General features: G+C 46.5%; 1 protein-coding gene across 1 annotated transcript in view; it reads left to right on the top strand.

Annotated features, from left to right (window-relative positions):
- Positions 1-18,570, top strand: part of CACNG4 (calcium voltage-gated channel auxiliary subunit gamma 4) — a 44,242-nt gene extending 25,672 nt beyond the window's left edge. Inside the window, exons 2-4 of the mRNA XM_039715923.1 lie at positions 7,470-7,553; positions 13,265-13,405; positions 14,234-18,570. Of these exons, the coding sequence (XP_039571857.1) occupies positions 7,470-7,553; positions 13,265-13,405; positions 14,234-14,772 (764 nt within the window). The 3' untranslated portion in view covers positions 14,773-18,570. The remainder of the gene's footprint in view (positions 1-7,469; positions 7,554-13,264; positions 13,406-14,233) is intronic.
- The last annotated feature ends 752 nt before the right edge of the window (positions 18,571-19,322 follow it).

The following is a 19,322-nucleotide window of genomic DNA, read 5'->3' as shown; positions in this document are numbered from 1 at the left end:
GGATATTCTAAATACTGGAGAGTGAGCTGTAAGACAGTCTCTTCTCTCACAGGAAGTCCACAGTAAATACAGGAGGGAGCATTTGCTGCATGAAGGGAAGAGAATGGAGTGAGCACGTCAATGACAAGATAAACCAAGACCTGTTCCTGGAAAAAACGTGCTTCTGCCAGGCTGGAGGGGAATGGGGAGCACTAAATAAAGGCCAGGCAAGAGCTCCGTGCCAGCCCCAGCTCCTCTGCAGTGCGTGGGCAGCAGCAGCTGCTCTGGTGTCTCCTCCAGCTCCTTGGAGCCCTCCTGAGGTGCTGAGCACACCGGGAAGGTGTTCTGCCTTTAAAAGCCTTAAAGAGGAGCAAAATGGAGCAGGCAGCAAGTCCTGAGAGGCTGCTCCTCACCTGACACCGAGGGGACTGCCGGGAAGCTCTGAGCAGTGGAAGGTCTGTAGGCAGCAGAGGGGGAGGACTGGAAAAAGGGGAAATTCATGTCACAGCAGAAGATAAGAAAATAAGAGACTGGAGGAGGAGTTTTGCTTTGCCCACCAGACAATTGAAAATAGATCAAAAGAAGAACCCAAAGGGTTTGTTTGAGATGACAGCTCCTAAGGAAGAAAGTGGGGCAAATTTCATACATTTCAACATTTTAAAATAATTGTCTTTCTGCCCGGGAAGTAGATGGGAAGCAAACGAAAGGGAGTAGGCCAGATTCTGATATCACTGGGTGAGACAGATTTGAGTCCAGGGAAATCAGAATCTGGCCCAAAAGTAGGCAGTTCTTCTCCCTGCAATGAGAAACAAGTGAGTTCTGAGTTAGGGAATGAAAGATAAAGAAGAAAAGAACTTCTATAAATGAAATAAAATAGTCTTTTTTTCACAGTCTTAAGACCTGTAGAGAAACATGGTTAAGAGTAAGGATGGATTCCATTTAAAGACTCAGCTGAACTGAATTTGCTTTGGCCTGACCATGACACACACAGGCAGCTTGTCCTGCCCAGCTGGTTTGTGGCACCAGGGTAGCCCACAGGAATGGAATAAACTCCTACTCTTTTTATGTCCTGAGCATTTTCTGAACACAGGATCTGGCAAAAGTATGACAATAACCCCAGGTACGAGCAGTGCTCTTCATCAAATTCATCTTCAGGATGAAACAAAAATACAAACTGTCATATGGACAAATTTCCAGGACTGGCAGGACTCCGAGGGTGTCAGACAGAATCTGTCTCAAAACCAGCCTATGCTTTGAAGTTTCCAGCTCTTACAACAGCCAAACTTTTTTCAAAGGCAGACACCTAATAAATGTGTATTTAACCTCCTGAGGCTTCTTCCTCTGCTGGCTGCATCCTCCACAGTGATGAAGGCAGCTCACAGCAGCATTGGGGAGAAGCAAATTCACATGAGGTGTGTTTTGCACATGACCTGCATCAATAGTTCATGATTTCTTTTATAATGACAGCATTAAACACCTCCAGGCAGAGGCTCGTGGGATCTGTGCTCATTGGAGTAACTTAAGGACAGGCTTGTGAAACTCTCAGCAACCAGCAGGAGACAAATAATCAAACTTGGGACAGCTTAACACAGAAAGCTCCAAGCTACAGGAAAATATCTAATGCTGCTCCTTGTGGTCTGAGGGGAGAGCTCAGGACTAGAATAGCCCTTGTTTGACCAACAGCACCACAAAGCAGGTCTTGAAAGTAAAAGGAGGTGCACCCTTGATTCCTCTTTTGAGGGTTATTTTGTGACAAGAGGAATGAGAAGAAAGCAAAGGCAGCAGCTGCGTGTGCTGTGGTGTCAGTCCAGTGAGACAGGGGAGTTGTGCTGGTGGAAAATCAAACAAATGAACACAGTGCACAGATAGATATTTTTGTGGACATGAACACTTCTTGGCATGTCTGATCTCCTTTGCTCGCTATTGCTCAAATCAGTCAGCAAAGGGCTTCAGAACCTGTCAGCAGAGAAATCCTCCTAAGGAAAAAAATACACAACTGTTTCTCTTCTCCCCTGGCAGAGCCCAGCCCTGAGACACTCTCACTCCTATAAATAGAGGTTCTCCACTGATGTCCAAGGGAAGTGTAAAGCCATGCCATTAAGGAAACCCAGTCCTGCACGACGTGCTGGGATGGACACTGTGTTCAGGCAACTTGTGTTACAGCAGCCCCTCTCTGCTTGTCACACTTTCCTCGTGGTCTGTGACACTATCTGTCAGTCAGCCCTCTCTGTGCTGATATATTCAGAAAACTTGTCATTTAAACATTCAGATATTCATGTGTTGCAGTAAATCAGGCTGACAGCTGGCTCTGGAACTGAGGCACAGTATTTAATCACAGAATAGATGCAACAAGCAGAACCATCGGTCCAAATTTCCCATGGTACCTTACTAATTGCCTTATTTTTAATATACAGTCAGCTCCTTGCAACTTGTATTCCCTGTTTCCACAAACACTTGCTGTCAAATGATCCTGAAAATATTTTCATTCCATGTCTCCAAACCATCCCAGAAGTCCCACATTTGCCAGGAAGCAATGGGCTGGTTGGTGAGGTTTTGGGGTGTGGGCTGTGGGTGTATTGACCTGCCTGCAGGTGACTGCTGAAGCCAAAGGGCCACTTCTGCAGACATTCACAGCCCTCATCCCACCCGTGCAGCTCCCCTGGGAGAATCTTCCCACTAATAGTGTGCCTCCCGTGTGTGCTCCAAGTGTCCAGAGCTGCTGGAGAGCTGCAGGGATGGGGCGTTGGCAGGGGAGGGTTTGACCCAAGACACTGCAAATGTCTGGTGTCCCGTGAGGAAACAAGAAAAGCTTCTCTACCAGGTCCCAAACCCAAGGTTTTCTGCATCAAGGAGGGCTGGCAGCTGAAGGAGTTAAGGGGGCAGTGGCTCTGCAGAAGATGCTGGAGAGGGAGGGAGCAGCTCAGCCCCTGTCCCCGAGTCCCCACTGCGATCAGATATCGCCTCCCGCAGCGCCTGCTCAGCACGGGGGACAAAAATCACTATTGACACGAGTGCCCCGCAGTCAGGGCCCTCTGCTGCAGAGCTGCTCGAGTCTGGAGTGCTGCAAACCTATTTTAAATGACAACGGAGCAGGAATGCTATGGGAAGATCTTGTTGTGTAGAGTTTTCAAGATTAGGGCAGGGAGAAAACAAAAGTACAGCCTTGTATTGATAAATATTGTCAGACATTTGAGGAGTCTGTTTTCTGATTTGTGCAAACACTTCCAGGGCATTGGGGAATGTTGTCATTGATAAACACTAACCTCAGGAAATGGCTGTTCTCAAAGACATGGCTGATGGTATGGACAATAACAGGATCATGTAATGCATGGCTACCAAATTAATAAACATTTGCACGCTAAGCGTTAATTTTCACTCTCAGTCATCAAAAAATAAAAACACAATGAGCAATCTGCAGTGGTAGAGGCAGGATTATTAAAGGATTATTTGAGAAAGAGCAAGGAGAAGGCAATATGTCATCAGAATTTGGGATCACTACTTTGATTTGCTGTTGAAACCTCTATGTATTCTGAGATCTCAAACCCCAAAACAAAGCTTAATCTTCACTTAGGCACTACAGTTGCCTCCCTTATCATGTTATCTGAGTACATCACACTCTAATTATAGTTGTCTGAACAACACTTAGTGAGATTGGGAAGTACTAACCTTGCCAGAGAAGCCCTTGAACACAGAGCAGAACCAAGTCAGAAATGCTTTTTAGTTCCTAATTGCCAGCTAAGTATGCTGCAACCAGTGGGAAAAAATTGTTCTTACACCATCAACAACACTTCAGAAAATTTACCTCTTCATTATCATTAATGCAGATCCTGAAGTCCTGGCTCAAAATTCAGAACAAAGTTTTTGTTCTTATGAGGGGGAAAAAGGCATTCTAATATTTGTATTTCTAAAAGCATCATTAAAAACATATCAGTAATCATTCAAAGAAAGGAGTAATACTTACAGCATCTCAGTGGGATATTATATCTCTCTCTCAAGAGGTATCCAGAAGTGCTTCTCAATATTTTAGTATCTGTTAGGCAGTGATTGCAGTTTATTTATCTCTCTCTCTAGTGGGTACAGCAGTAGGAGTTAAATATTCCATCTTCCTCTCCCAAGGATATAAGGGACTCTATCCCCAAACTCAAGCAAGAAGGAAAATCTGTCTCCCCCATCCCCTCCTGGGTGGGAAATGGTTTCGTGTGCCTCAGTGAGTGTGGACCTGTGGCCACGTTTGCCTGCACATTTGTTCAGGGCAGCTCCTGAGAAGCCTTGGAGAGGAGCCTCAAGGAGCTCAGCCCTCATGCAGATGCTTGCAGAATGATTGTCACTGAGTTTAATTGAGGTTTTCCTTTTCTGGACCTGTGGCCACGTTTGCCTGCACATTTGTTCAGGGCAGCTCCTGAGAAGCCTTGGAGAGGAGCCTCGAGCTCAGCCCTCCTGCAGATGCTTGCAGAATGATTGTTACTGAGTTTAATTGAGGTTTTCCTTTTTTGCCACCTCTGCCATTCCATGACTTTTATTCTTTATGCATTGCTTTACATGCCAGGGCATGGAGATGAATATTCCACCAAAGCCCAGCTTTGACTTGCTCCTTTTTTATGTATAAATACAACTCAGACTCTGCTGTCAGCTTTTAGAGCTGACCACTGCTTCAGTGGCTTCTCCAGCTAGTTTTAATTTTTGCCAAATCTGAATTTCAAAGTCCATCAATATGAAGAGGTGTTGTTACTTTTCCTAGCAAGCCTTTTTTTCAGATACTTTGTGGATTGAAAGAGGCCTCAATACTGTGCAGATCACCAGAGTTCTTGATAGCAACTTCAAGCCTCACTGAGAGTTTAATAAGCTGTTGCTGAATTACATTGCACTTGTTAAGTTTATAGAAAAAAGTTATTCAGTCTGCTGCTGTTATCAGCTATCAAACATCACAGACACTAGAGAGGATCCTTAACCAGTATCTCTAGTCTGAACTACATAAAAAAATAGTGGGCAGAATATTTTGAATTCCTAGGCTTTGATACAGGTCCAAATTTCACAGTCATTTTCAATTTCTATAATAATTTAGCCAGATAAATAATGACCAATTAATAATGACCAATCCCAGTATTCCTAAAAACAAAAAGGAACTATCAAGCTCATCCAGATTTTTTGGGGGGCAGAGAGGTGATTAACCTGGTTTTTAGCTTGCTAGTCTTGCTAATACTCTTTCATGTGAAAGGCTCTAAATATAAGAGGCAGGAAATGAAGGTCTCATCAGTGCTGTCCTGCTGGTGCATCCCAGCCCTGCTGTGGAAGGAATGGCTTCATGGCCTCTGTGAAAGTTCTGCTGAGGGGCCCATTTCACTCAGCAGTTTAATTATGTTGGGCCATTTTACAGAGCCCACAGCCCTCCATCAGTCCATCAGTGCTGCAACACAAGAGGCTCTGAGAACGTCTCAGTCTTGCAGACTCCCCATCTGTTGAGTGAGTTTCTGGAGTGAGGGGTTTGTTTGGGCTGTTGCCATGTCCACGCTCTGTGAACGTGCAGAAGGAGCTGTGCTGGGGACACAGCATCTCCCTGTCTGCACTCAGCTCAGCCACCTGCCATACTTCTGCTTTTATATCAGCTGTGGTTGAATTCAGCCAGTTACCTTAACCTTCCCTGGAGAACCACAGAGTCGTGGAATGGTTTGGGTTCAAAGGGATCTTAAAGCTCACACAGTTCCACCCACACCTTCCACTGTCCCAGGCTGCCCCATCCAGCCTGGCCTTGGACACTTCCAGGGATGGGGCAGTCACAGCTTCTCTGAGCACAGGGAGGAATTTCATCCTAATACCCCCTCTAACCCTGCCTTCTGTCAGTGTGAGAAGGACACAGAACACCTACAGACACACAAGGTGTACAGCCTGAGAGGTGCCTGCACCCATAGACACACAAGCACAGTCCTTGAGAAGCCTATTTCCATGGGAAATTAAGATGGGAAAATTATTCAGATTTTTTTTTCCTTAATAAACAGAGAGGATAAAAATCACACTCTGAATGTATTTCCTGTAAATTGCATGCCTTAATGGAGAGACTCAATGAAATGTTCATGTCACAGAGGCTTTGCAATGCTGGGGGTAATTCAGTTCCATTGTGTGAAGTGCCATGAAAACAAGCCCTGGGATCTTTAAAACCCGAGTTTTGCACTGCCTTGCCCCAGAGCCATGAGGAGCATGGCCCCTGTGGTGGCCAGCACAGGATGCACAGGCACGCAGGCTCAGCAGCAGCAAGCCCAGCTGAAGCACTCTCCCCACCTGGCAGCCAGGACAGGTGTGACACTTCCAGATGTGACATGAGCCACTTGCATCTTGTTCCCAGCCTTTGAAGTGCTGTGCAGAGAAAGCCTGAGCCGTTGCTGCAATTAGAGCTGATACATCATTTACTGGAAGAATTTAATGCGCTGTAGTAGCAAACCTGCAGTTGACACTCACAGGGTGCAATTTAAATCCTCTGGATTAGTAATTCTTTTGAGATTTTTGTAATCATTGGTAATAGGTAGTGAAATAAATCCACATTTATATCCTACAGACTGCAGCTGTGCTTCTGTTAAAGTAGTATTAAGTGATGGGTTTTAAATCCTTCTGCCAGCTCGAGCTGTAAGCACTGAGGCTCCTGTGCAGGGATAACTCAGCCTGGGTGATGTGTTCCCGAGCAGGAGAGAGCTGGTTAATGAATAATGAAAGCACCACGGCACAATCACAGCTCAGGGCTCACTCCTGCAGGAAGCTCTCTGGGGAGAGCTCCCCGTGCAGCTCCCTGTGCCACAGCGACCCAGCTGCAGCTCACTCTGTGGATAACTGGGACAGGAAAGAGCACAGAATGCTCGTGGACAGCTTTACCTCCATGGACAAAGTGCTGAGGTGTCCAGTCGAGCGAGGGGTTTGTCCGGCCAGCTCTGGTGTTGTCCCTCCAGGGATCAGGAGTGCATCAGGAGTGCATGCTGTGCCCTGACTTCACTGCACAGGCTCCCAGTTAGCTAAACAAATATGCCATTAAAAGCTGAGCCAACCTTGAGTGGGACATACGGGCTTAAACTGCAGCAGGAAGAGATTTATGGACTTGTTTTCGCAGCCTAGAGAGTAATTGAAGAGGCCTCAGACAATTCAGCATTTACTGGCACTTCACTGGGGTGAGATGGGAAGGGTGATGGGAGTGAGATTGGCACTGGGAGCCCCAGCCATGGAGCAGGGACCCAGCCTGACAGCCACTCTGGGAACAAAAAGAAGCTTTGCAAACTCAGTATGCTTGTAAGATAAGCACAGTGCTGATAAAGTGAAGCACTTAGAGATTAAAAATCTCAAGAGGACGATATAAGTGGCTGAAGGAAAGAGCCCAGGAATCCTGGCTGTCCCTTCCTTCAGCCAATCTGTCCAAATTTCATTACTTTAGAGATGGTTTCTTGACCAGTTAAAAAAAGCACATTTACCTGGTTCTGTTCCTTATAGGTTCTGTTTGCTTTGTTTCCATCCAGGAATCTACAAAGGACATTGTTTCCGGATCAACCACTTCCCTGAAGACAACGACTACGACCACGACAGCTCAGAGTACCTTCTCCGTAAGTGAGCAGTGATACTAGCACACAGATGTGGCCACAGGGGCTTCCCTGGGCTTCTCTTCTGCAGAGAGCAACCCCAGTTTTACTCATTGCCAGACTGGCCCAAACTGGGCTGCAGAGCCCAGTGGTGCCACGTGTCCAGTTCATGCTGCAGCTGACACAGCCATCACCCCTGGCACCCCCACTTCACAGAGTCACTGAATCATGGGACGGTTTGTGTTGGAAGGGACCTTAAAGACCATTAGTTCCAACCCTCTTGCCATGGGGTTTCAAGGATTTTTTCCACGGTTTTCCTTCAGCCAGGGGAATGCTCATAATTTTGGTGTTGATTGTCTAAACATCATATGACAAATGTTCAAATGAAAACTCCAGCTATCGTGCTCAGATTGGCAAGGATGAGTATTTACAGGGTTAGTGTAACAAAACAGGCTTGAGGAGTGGGTTCCAGCCCATTAGGAAATTTTACCAAATGCTTAAACCCAACCTTTACTCAAGCCTCAGCCTTTGCAGCTGGTGAGCCACGTCCCCCTGCAGTGAAATTACTGCATTGTAGGAAGGAAGCTGAAATTTCTGCAGCTAACAGCAAAATCCCAGCATGAATAGGGGCCATGGCTTCCCTGCCTGGCCAGCCAGCCACTGCTGCTCCATTCTGGCATGGAATTGCCCCTACCAGGGATCCCACCCACCAGCCTGGTGCTCGGAATCAGGGCAGTTGTTTCACCCCCTCCACATGACCATTCCCTCAGGTGATGGCAAGTCTTGGAAGCCAACCATGAAGCCTGCAAAGCTGGAGTTAGATTCCCCTTCCCCAGAGGACTCCTTGCTTTGTTGTTCCTTGTGAAGGACAGAGCTGAGCAGCCAAGCTGAAAGCAGTGCCCTTCACCAGGGAGAGGAGCTGCAGCTCACAAGGTGTTGGGAAGTCAGGGAGCGGAGAACAACGCTGCTGGCAAAGCAGAGAACTCCTCAATTACAATATTAATTACCTCAAACACCACTTAGAGAACCACTCTGCCCTTCTGCTCACTTGTAGGCAACAACTTCTAGTTGCTAAGACATGAAGAAGGAAAATTTCTCCGAAAAGTTTGCCTCACCAGAACAGCCAGATGTTTTTTTCCTCTTTGCTCTTGTCGATTGAGATCAGTCATAGCACCCGGGTGACACGATTTCAGAGCTCAGGCAAAGGCAGAGTGTGAGCACAGCTGCATTTATCTTTCATACAAAGCCTTGGAACTAATGTTAAATTGATGCCAAGTCAGCTTTAGGAAACAAACATCATTAGTAAAAGGAAAGAGGAATTAAGTAGCATCATGATAAAAGCACATTATGCGTTCTTTATATGGAGAAAAGTGAGAACTGGGGAAAACAGTCTCCAGCTCCACGTTAAGCTATGAGACTGGTAAATTGTTTGTAAGTGTGCTTATGACGGGTGTTCCTAAAAGCTGTTTGCAGAAGTGACTAAGTACAGATCTTAAAAACAAGTTGGTCCAACCCTTTATGTCTTCTGCAAAATCAGTCTCCGGTGTCTCCCCCGCAGAGCAGAGCTCACCTCACAGTCTGCATGGAGACAAGGCTCCTTGGCTTTAACTTTCATAAGAAAACTGCAGTTTCCCATGCACGGAGTTGATTTAGAGATTACTGAAAGGTAACGTGTCTAAATCCAGAGGAGATGAGCTCATACCTATATGTAATAGGGACCAAATCATTGCCTAAGACAGGAGGATATTTGCGTCCTGTTTCACAGGGACGTGAGAGCTTCCGTCCTGGTTTTGCCCTCTGCAACACTTTTGCAGTCTACTGGCTCCATTCTCCACTATTTCTGGCCTTTTCTTGGCACAGTTTCTCAGAGGGATATGTTGGGACTAATATTTATTTTTCCTGCCTGGCTTAGACAAAGGCACCCACACTCATGTGTTTTGTGCTCCTGGAGCAGCAGCGTGAGGGGTCTCAGCCTCTTCCACAGCTCCCAGATTAATTTGGGCTTCAGAGAAATGCAAATACTATAGTGCTAGTGTCGAGCCCTGGTTCAAAACCCCATGGAAATCAGTGACAAAAATGACTGATTTTGGGAGACTTTAGTATAGGGAATGGGTAGAGACAGGAGTTTGGATTTTGCCCTTTGGTGTTCAAGCTGCTCCCTGCGAAACCAAGAGAACGACAGCGCAGGAAAAGCTGAGACGTGCAGAGGAGCTCAGACAAGACCCTTCCTATTGAACCTTCCCCGTGGCAACACACGCCCATCTGTGTGTCTAAAAAAATCCCCCTCACATGCCTGAGCAGGGCCCAGCGAACAGCAGATGTCCCAGTGCCAGCACGGGCCCCGGGCTGCCACCGCATCCCCGGCGGCAAACGTGCCCCTGTTCCCTGTCTCCTGCTTCCCTGCCTCCTGCTTCCTGTCTCCTGCTTCCCTGTTTCCTTCTTCCCTCCTCTCCAGCTTCCCTGTCTCCTGCTTCCCTGGTCTCCTGCTTCCCTCATATCTCCTGCTCCCCTCTCTCCTCCTTCCTTCTGTCCTGCTCCCCTCCTCTCCTGCTCCCCTCTCTGTGCTCCCCTCTCTCCTGCTCCCCTCCTCTCCCGCTCCCCTCTCTCCTCCTTCCCTCTCTCCTCTTTCCCTCTCTCCTGCTCCCCTCCTCTCCCGCTCCCCTCTCTCCTCTTTCCCTCTCTCCCGCTCCCCTCTCCCGCTCCCCTCTCTCCCGCTCCCCTCTCTCCCGCTCCCCTCTCCCGCTCCCCTCTCTCCTGCTCCCCTCATGTCTCCTGCTCCCCTCTCTCCTCCTTCCCTCTCTCCCGCCCCCCTCTCCCGCTCCCCTCTCCCGCTCCCTGCTCTCCCGGTTCCCCGGGCACACCGCCCGTGCTCTCCGCTCCAGCCCCGCAGGAAGCACGGGCGCTCTCCCATCCCTCCGCAAGAGCGGGGTCTCATCCTCGCCGTGCCCTGGGGATGTCGGGGCTCCGAGCAGGGGGACCCCCTTCAGGGCCATCTCTGCGCCTCCATGCCCTTCCTCCCCGCGTGCTAGAGCATCCTCTTGCCAAAGCCGTTCCCTCGGCTCCTGCCTTTCTGGAGATGAGAGCCGGGCCGAGCGGGGTTTGCAGCCCCGTGGGGAGGAGCAGCGCCGCGGCTGCACCGGAGGAGGTGTCACCACACATAGCGGGGCACGGCAGCGATGCAAACCGACAGCACGGTAAACAAGGGGGGGAGAAAAGCCAGGGAGAAAGCAAAAACCAGATTGCCTTAATGTTTTTTGATGTGCTGTCACTTTATTACCAGTATCAGGAGACATATGTAAATTCTACGTGGTACCTTATGAGCTTCCTTTGGAATTTCAGAGCTAAAAGTGCATATTGTAAAAAAATATATACTGTGGAATTTTTCAGGAAGAGAACACAGTGTGTTTTGTTTGTCTTCACATTAATTACCTACTATAGAAAAATTATCTCTGAAATTTATTAGTACAAATAGAACAACCCACCCCTTATTTTTGGTACATCTGACAAGTTCCTTCCAATGATATCACTGAAGCATTTTGGGAAAGCTCTTTGATTTAACAGAAATCATTATAAACAGCATGACCATAAAGTGCAGGAAGCAATATCCAGAAAGGGTGGGCCAGAGGCTATTTTAATCCTTTAGCCAGGGCACGAAAACAGACAGACAGAGATTTGGGGTGCCTTAAAGTCCAGCAGCAGAGACTGTGAATCTAACAATTTCTAACAAATTTCTAACAACTGACTGAAAAACTGACCCAAAAGCCAAAGTGCTGTTAATTCCTAGCACACACGTGGGGATACAAGCAGGCCAAGGGAACAGCTCTCACCTCTCAACAGGCTCTGACCAGAGCCCTGACACCCACTCGCAGCAGCTCTGGCAGTTCCTGCGGGACGCTGTCGGAATAGCAATGCACCGCCTGGCCCGGCCTCAGATCCGGCTGGAAAATGCCCCAGCTGTGAAGGACACGTGCAGCGACGCTGCCACTTTGGGAGAGGATGGACTTTTCTCGCTCTTGCCCATCGATACAGGCAGAATCTTCCCAGGCAGGCGCTGTCTTTTTGGGTTTGTGTCCGGGCGGAGCGGGGTCGGTGCGGAGCCCCCAGCCCCGTCCCTCCCGCACCACTGGGAGCTCTGCCACCAGATCGCAGGGGAATCGCTAGGAAGCGATCGGCTGGGTCGGGAACGGCACGGCCATGGCAGCGGAATGAGAAGGCAGCAGCTGGAACATCTGCCCGTTTGTCCCGGGGGCCGGCGCCGCTCGCCGTGCGTGTCACCCGGAGGATGCGCCCGGGTGGCCTTTGCTCCTCTCCGCTCACCCAGCCCTGCGGTGTCCCCCAGGCTGCTGGGGGGTCTCCATGCCGCTGTGACAGCAGCCTCTGACTCTCCCTAACCCTGGGATCCCCCAGCCTGGCACCCCCCGCTCTGCCGGGGCTCCCCTCCGTGCCCTCGCCTTTCCCCAGCTTCAGGGTGATCCCGTTTTCTGCAGCAATATTCAGCACCTCATCTCCTCTTCTTCAAAAAATAAATCCTCTCTCTACAGCAATAAAACTCGGTTCCTCACTCTGCCTTTCAGAAACCCCTGGCGGCTTTTACCCCTTTGGTTTTTACAATACAGACATCTCTCTTCTCATCTTCTTCAAAAAATAAATCCTCTCTCTACAGCAATAAAACTCGGTTCCTCACTCTGCCTTTCAGAAACCCCTGGCGGGGGGTGCTTGTTTATTTTTTCTCAGCCCTTTTGTTCCCTCCCTGCCGCTTCCCTGTCGATTGCTGCTCTGTCTTGTTGTGACCCGACTTTGAAAGCTGGCTTGAAGTGGTGTTTTAATATTTTTGTGGGGGATTTTATACGCTGATGAATGGACTGAAGCATGCAGAATTTTAAATGACTACTTTGCTGTCGGGAAGCTAAACACAAACATCTAAGACACACTTGTTAAAATTCCTTCCTTAGAAATCTGAAAGGTTTCGATGTCCTTAATATCCAGCAAAAGAAAAAGAAAAAGGGGTTATTAGCTGTGCTTGCTGGCAACATGGATGCTGCTGACTTCAAGAGCTGTAATTTGCTCACCTTGTGTGTGCACCACGGAACAGATCCGTCTGCTCCAGCTGTCCCAAACGTTGTAGGGTTCATAGCCAGCTCATGAATTTTTCACTGCTGCTCCCTGCGTGGTGCTGGGTCTTACTGTCACTTACCTCATGCTTTGCCAGAAATATTCTGCACACGGTGGCATCAGAAAATGCCAGTAATGCTGGACTTCCTGAGAGAAAGCTCAAAAGATTGAAGCCACTCTAGTTGAGAGTCTCTGTCACACTGGTACCCTCATGGCTTCGTTATCCCAAAAACATGCCCAGAAATGCAGAATCAGTGATAATTCTAGGAAAAGGGAATAAAAAATGATAATAAGTTAGATATTGGGAAAAATTTCTTCACTGAAAGGATTATGAAGCACTGGAAAGGCGTCCCTGAGTATGCTCAAAAAATGTGTGGATGTGGCTGGCACTCAAGGATGTGGTTTAGTGGTGAGCACGGTGGAGGTGCTGGTTTCACTGTTGGATTTGATGATCTTAAATATCTTTTTTTCAACCTTAACAATCCTCTGGATCTATTAAATCATTCTTCTTAACAATTTTAGGGAAAAAACCAGGGCTTTTGAGACTCTAATCTCCACACTTGCACCCGAGGAGGCACCCAAAATGATTGCTCTGTCTTCCCTCCCTGCCTGTCTCCCTGCAGGCATCGTCCGTGCCTCCAGCGTGTTCCCCATCCTAAGCACAATTTTGCTGCTGCTGGGAGGACTCTGTGTCGGAGCAGGAAGGATTTACAACAGCAAAAACAACATTATTCTCAGTGCTGGGATTCTCTTTGTTGCAGCAGGTATGTTCTGTTTAAATTGAGTTCTTAAGGAGTGCTACTGTTTTCAGCTGGAAAAGACTCTGGAAAAGCTTCTTGGCAGTGCTTTTCCTGCATCCCTTTCCTGGACTGAGGGCATTAACAACATCACACCAGGCAAATTTCTCAAGACAAAATTATGCTCTTGAAGCCCCACAATAAGTATATTCTAGAAAAGCTTTTGGTTTTCCTGCAGAAAGAAGTGAAATTCAGTAACAAGCATGTTTTACACTATTTAAAATATATTAAACATTAGATGAATCAGGCATCTCTTATACCTAGGGCCTTTTTTTTTAATACGAATGCTGAAAACGTTCATCTCTTATAGGTGAGCCTGTTTTTCACACTAGAAACATGTGAGAGAGCCCCATTGTTAACAGCTCTCCCTGCAGCCTGGATTAAGCATGCAGCATTTAGATGAAAATTCAGCAAGGTGGAAGAGAACTTATTTTGATCAAGGTGAACAGCCATAGCCCTGAGCTCCAAATGTATTTTTATCATTCTTCTGGATGTTAGAATCCCACTCACAATATTAGCGAGCTCCCACAAGCTGCTGCTTTTCCACTGTGGCAATGAAGAGATGGGGAAAAGTCCTGCTGAATATTTTGGGATCCATGTGAGCACACGTTACCATATGTTGACCTATTGGCTGTTTTTCAAGAATAAATGAATCCTTGAGATAAATGTAAGACTAAATAAATGTAATAAAATTTCCTTGTCCCGTCCTAGAACCACTCAGGCCCAGAAAGTAACGTGGCTTAAATTTTATCTCCCCAGCCACATAAACACTGATTAATGTTTTTCTTCCTCCAGGTCTAAGTAATATCATAGGGATCATTGTCTACATATCGAGCAATGCAGGTGACCCAAGTGACAAGCGAGATGAGGACAAAAAGAACCATTACAACTATGGCTGGTCTTTTTATTTTGGAGCCTTGTCTTTTATTGTGGCCGAAACCATAGGTGTTCTGGCTGTGAACATTTATATTGAGAAGAACAAAGAGCTGAGGTTTAAGACCAAGAGGGAATTCCTTAAGACTTCTTCCAGTTCTCCTTATGCCAGGATGCCAAGCTATAGGTACAGGAGGCGGAGGTCCAGATCCAGCTCCCGCTCCACGGAGCCTTCTCCATCCAGGGACATTTCTCCAGTTGGCATGAAGATAGCAGGCACCATCCCCATGAACGAAATTTCCATGTACACCCTTTCCAGGGAGCCTTTGAAGGTTACCACGGCTGCCAGCTACAACGCAGACCAAGAAGCCAGTTTCCTGCAGGTCCACAACTTCCTCCAGAAGGAATTTAAGGAAGGACTCCACGTCAACATGGTCAACAGGAGAACGACGCCGGTTTGAAGCACCTTCCTTCCTCGTGCTTTTTGAAGAGATGCCCAAACAGAATGGATCTGTCAGGAGCGATGTTAAAATACCCTCTCACCTCTTTAATTGTGGCATGTGTTGAGGTAGCAAGTGGAGATCCTCTGGACCAACATAAAGATATTTACACGCTCGTAGCTTTTTTTGAAGCTATTTGGAGTTTGTTTATTTCCGTTCTTGGTGTCACAAGATGAAGGCAGTTCATGTTCCTGCACTTTTGTAGTGTGTACACAGTCTTGGAGAAACTGCAAAGAACTGGCCACCAGTGTGTTTTAAAGGATTACAGAAAATTTGTTGTACTTTTTCTTTTCTAATATTGAGATCCCTTAATACAAACTTGCAAATATAATTTATAACCAAGCCCAAGGATGAAAATGAGCGACTCATCAAGTGAGCCACTTTCCTTCAACACGGCGTAAGCTTTGCCTCTTTCAAAAGAAAAAAAAAAGAAAAAAGAAAAAAAAAAGAAAATATTTTTGAAGGCAACACTTTCTAAAACTGACCTGTGCCACTGAAACCGTAGAGCACCCACGTACTGAGCATTACAGACTCTCTGATGGGGTGGGAAGGGGGTCTCCCATTCCTGGGGTAAGGCATCCCTTGGGGCAACACAGGCCGAGGAGCAGAGGGTGGGTGCGTCTTGAAACACCTAGAAAGGGAAAAAGATTAAAGTAGGTGGGACTTGAGCCTATTTGCAAGTATCATTTCTTGCCTAACGTTTAGAAAACTTGAATTCTCATTTCGACGAGCCCTAGTGCCTGATCCGGCAAGGTGCTGAGTGCTGGCTGTCAGGAGCCCCTGGAGACTGCCCCGAGCGCGGCGGGGAGCGGGGCTGAGCCCCCGCCCCGCCACCGTCGGCCTCCCGATTTCCTTACGCTTCACAAGTGCAACACTAACGCTACTGCAAACCGAGATCTCTGAGCAACCAGGAGAGACCGCGCCCGGACTCGCGAAACTTCCCGCGGCAACGGGAGCCGAGCGTTAACAGAGCAGGTGACAACTTTGTATTTTTTAAAACAGAACAAAAAAAAAAAAAGGAAAAAAAAAAGGAAAAAAATAATCACCGTTTATGAGATATTTATTAAACTCTTTTTATTATGAATTAAGTGCCGCATGGTGCAAGGTATAGTTGCTTTTAGATGGAAATGGTGGTTCGACCTAATTTAATTTATTTTGTAATGATGCATCTACTTACGTGCAGAGAGCCCACAGCAAACTCTATGCATCACGTAAGGAGGGAACTAATTTGTACCCTTTGCTTCTGTATGTTTCTAAAAGAGTCTGAAATATTATTTTCTTTTCTTATAAATTCCTGCTTTCAGTTTTTATACTTAGGCTTGGATCTCAAAGCTCGATGGCCTGACTCAAAGGTAATTTAATTTAATAGTACTCATGCTGATTTTAGTGACCACTCGACCAAGCCATATGAGAATGAGGTGCCCGATTCCCCTCAGATGAATTAGATGCAGTGAGAGAGGAGCATCTAATTCCTGTAGATTCCTTTGAATATCCCCGTCATCTTTGCCCAGAAAATCTTTGCTAGCAGAACACTAGACAAGTGATGACAAGAAAAAATTCCATAATTTGGAAAGTTTGGGTCACTGGTAGTGGGAGATCTCAGCCAAACTCTTAAAACCTCTTTAGTCTTAATTTATCCTATGATGGCCCCAGGGCCAGAGACTCGGTGGTGGTTTGGATATGAGGCTTTCAGCTAGTGGAACCAAGTTCTCCAGGGAAATCCCGGAGAAGCTGCCTTAACATCCCAAAAAGGAAGTTGAACCCCTCTCTCCCCAGAGAAACCCACTCAAGCCTCTCTCCTTGCAAGAACCAAGACACAATTCTCAATTTTAAGCGAGAGTCTTCCCCTAGTCACTGTTAAGCTCTGCCTGGCCCTCAGCCTGGCACAGCCACATCGTTATTTTGGCAGGGTGGGTTGGAGCCTTCATCCCTGCTCATTAAGAGTTTCCATTCAGGTTAAAACTCCGCTGGGATCCTTTTTTCAAACCTCTGAACTCTGAGAGCTAAAGCGAATGGAGCAATGGGAATGATTTAAAACTAGAAAATGTTGTGCTACTTTCTGTATCAACACACTATGGAGAAAGATGTTACACAAGCTTTTTAAAAAAAATTCAAACAGAGGCAGAAAAGAAAACTTTTTTACCTACTTTTCGGCTAGGACAACATAAAAGGGTTCTAAAATTATTAAAGTTCTTGATGAAAGGTTTTTTTTACAAGAATCTTTATGCTTTCAAACAATAAATTATTTCCTACTTTTTGAGACTTCGTAATATTAAAATACTTTGATTAGCTATGATAGAAGTAGAAGTTTGCAATGAAAAAAACCAACCTTCTGTCTCATTAGTGTGTCATACTAAGTGCTAATTAATTTACATCTAATTATAGTCAATGTATTTTTCAAGTGCAATTTCCCAGAACTATTTGTTTCCCACTGTGTTAAAAAACTAATAGTTAGAACTAAGTCCTCATCCGTGTTTACTGTAATTAAGAATAAAACCATTCCCTTTCAAACCAGGAGTTAGATATAGGCTGTTTCTCTAAACTCATGTACCTTGAACTGGAAGTGGACAGTGTGAGGTTTGCTCGCGCGTGGGTTTTGTTCTTTTAGTCGTCGTTCTCCAGTGAATGTGCTTCAAACCACCCATCTGATTCCAGACAAAGTCCAAGGTTTTTCTTCAGCCCAGCTCAGACCTGCAGAGGCACGTGCAGTATTTTTGGCAGTAAAATAAATTCTTGCTGAGTGTTTTGGGATTTGCTCTTTGCCAGAGCCTCCTCCCCCAGGGCAGGGCTGGGTCCAGCAGCTCTCCAGGAGTGATGCCCTGTTTTGGTCCAAGCTGGAGCATCTGCTCCTTCTCCAGCAGGCACCTTCAAGAAATGGAACTGGAGTAGGGATGATGAGATGATCATGGGGTCTGGACAGGGAACAGTCATGTGGACATAACAGGGACCAGAGTTTTTCGTTCTGTGAGACAACAAGGGCTGCAACTGAAAACTCATGTGTTAAGTTGCAGTGCAGCAAATTGTTCAACCAAAGCCAAAACAAAAAAAGAAGTCATTTGACAATTCCAGAAAACAAACAAACAAAACCCAACAAAACCACAAAAAAAAGCTCAAAACCCCAGTCCTTTCCCATGAAAAACTTTGATTCTGACAAAACTGAAACGTTTTCAGCATTCCTGCCCATAGGCAGTCTTGCTCCACGGTTGATCTATCTGAACAGAGTTAGATTGTGCTCAGCCTTTGAAACCACTCAGTGATAGTTTAAAAAAACCATCTGTTCTTCCACATCTCTCTGGTTTCCCTGGTCAGCATCTAACAAATGAGCCCCATTTCCCAGCAAGGCCTGCAGATACCATAAAACCATATCATTAACAATAATCAGTCTTTTGGTATATAACACACTGTAGCACCAGAACTAAAAAAAAAAAAAAAAAGCTATTGGATCAGATTTGATTTTCCAAGAAACAAAATTTCAGGTATACCATGAGCTCTCTCTTCCTTGTTTCTCATACACAATAGGAGTAAAAGGAGAAATCACTTCAGCTGCCCAGACATCTAACAATAAACTATTTTTCTGTTTCTTTTTCTCTCTGTATGGATCACATATCCACAAGGGCTAATATATCATGTCCCTTGAGGCTACATTTCTGTCTGCAGTTCTAAAGTGTTATTTCCACTGTGCTTCAGTTCTACTGGTATAATCACAACCATGTATAATGTACTTAATCCTTACTTTTTAAATAAACCATTTTAAATGTATTTGGTTTTGTGTGGAGAAAGGTATATAGATTTTTAGTTTCTAAATTCTCAGAGCTGAGGTTTCAGGTTATTTTTTCACATTTTTCACTGTTTCATTGCGGCTGGCCATGTTACTGGGCACCAGTATTTCAGAGGAGATAAAATTATTCTTGTGGTCCCAGAGACCACAAAATCTCCAAGATAAGCTATCTTCACAATATTTTCAGTTAGATGGTTGGAAATTAAGAAAAGCCTTCTCATTTCCAGCTAAAACCTGCCCCATACGAGACACACTGTGGTCTCAGTGCCCAGTTTGAGCCTGGTGTGGTGGCCAGAGGCCGCTGCAAACCTCCCTGGAGGAAAACAGCCCAGTGTGTTCTGAAGTACCTCCCTGAGCCTGAGCTTTCCTCCAGCTTTTGAGCTTTCTTATGAACTCGCTTCCAGCCTCCTCCTCTCCCTGATCTTTCCCATCTTGCCTGAAGCACCTGGCCCCAGGTGCTGCAGCTCTGCACAGCCCTGCTCTGATCAGCACCGCAGAGCCCAGCGGGACCAGCGCTGCCGGACGCGGGTCAGCAGCTGAGCAGCCCCAGCCATCCCCGAGTCACAGGCAGCATTCCTTCTTCAAACACTTCTTTCAGCTTCACCTCCCAGCTCCTCAGCCTCCAGACTGTCTCCAAAGACGAGGACTGGCTGCCTGTCTCTACCCACCTCTCCCAGGCTCACCATGAATTGGCACGTCTGGAGGGAGGCAGAGGATTCATCTTTTCAAACGC

This window comes from Passer montanus, unplaced genomic scaffold (genome assembly GCF_014805655.1).
Source record: "Passer montanus isolate IOZ18808 unplaced genomic scaffold, ASM1480565v1 scaffold35, whole genome shotgun sequence".
In the NCBI taxonomy this organism is placed as follows: domain Eukaryota; kingdom Metazoa; phylum Chordata; class Aves; order Passeriformes; family Passeridae; genus Passer; species Passer montanus.
This window is presented reverse-complemented; position numbering and strand designations above follow the sequence as displayed.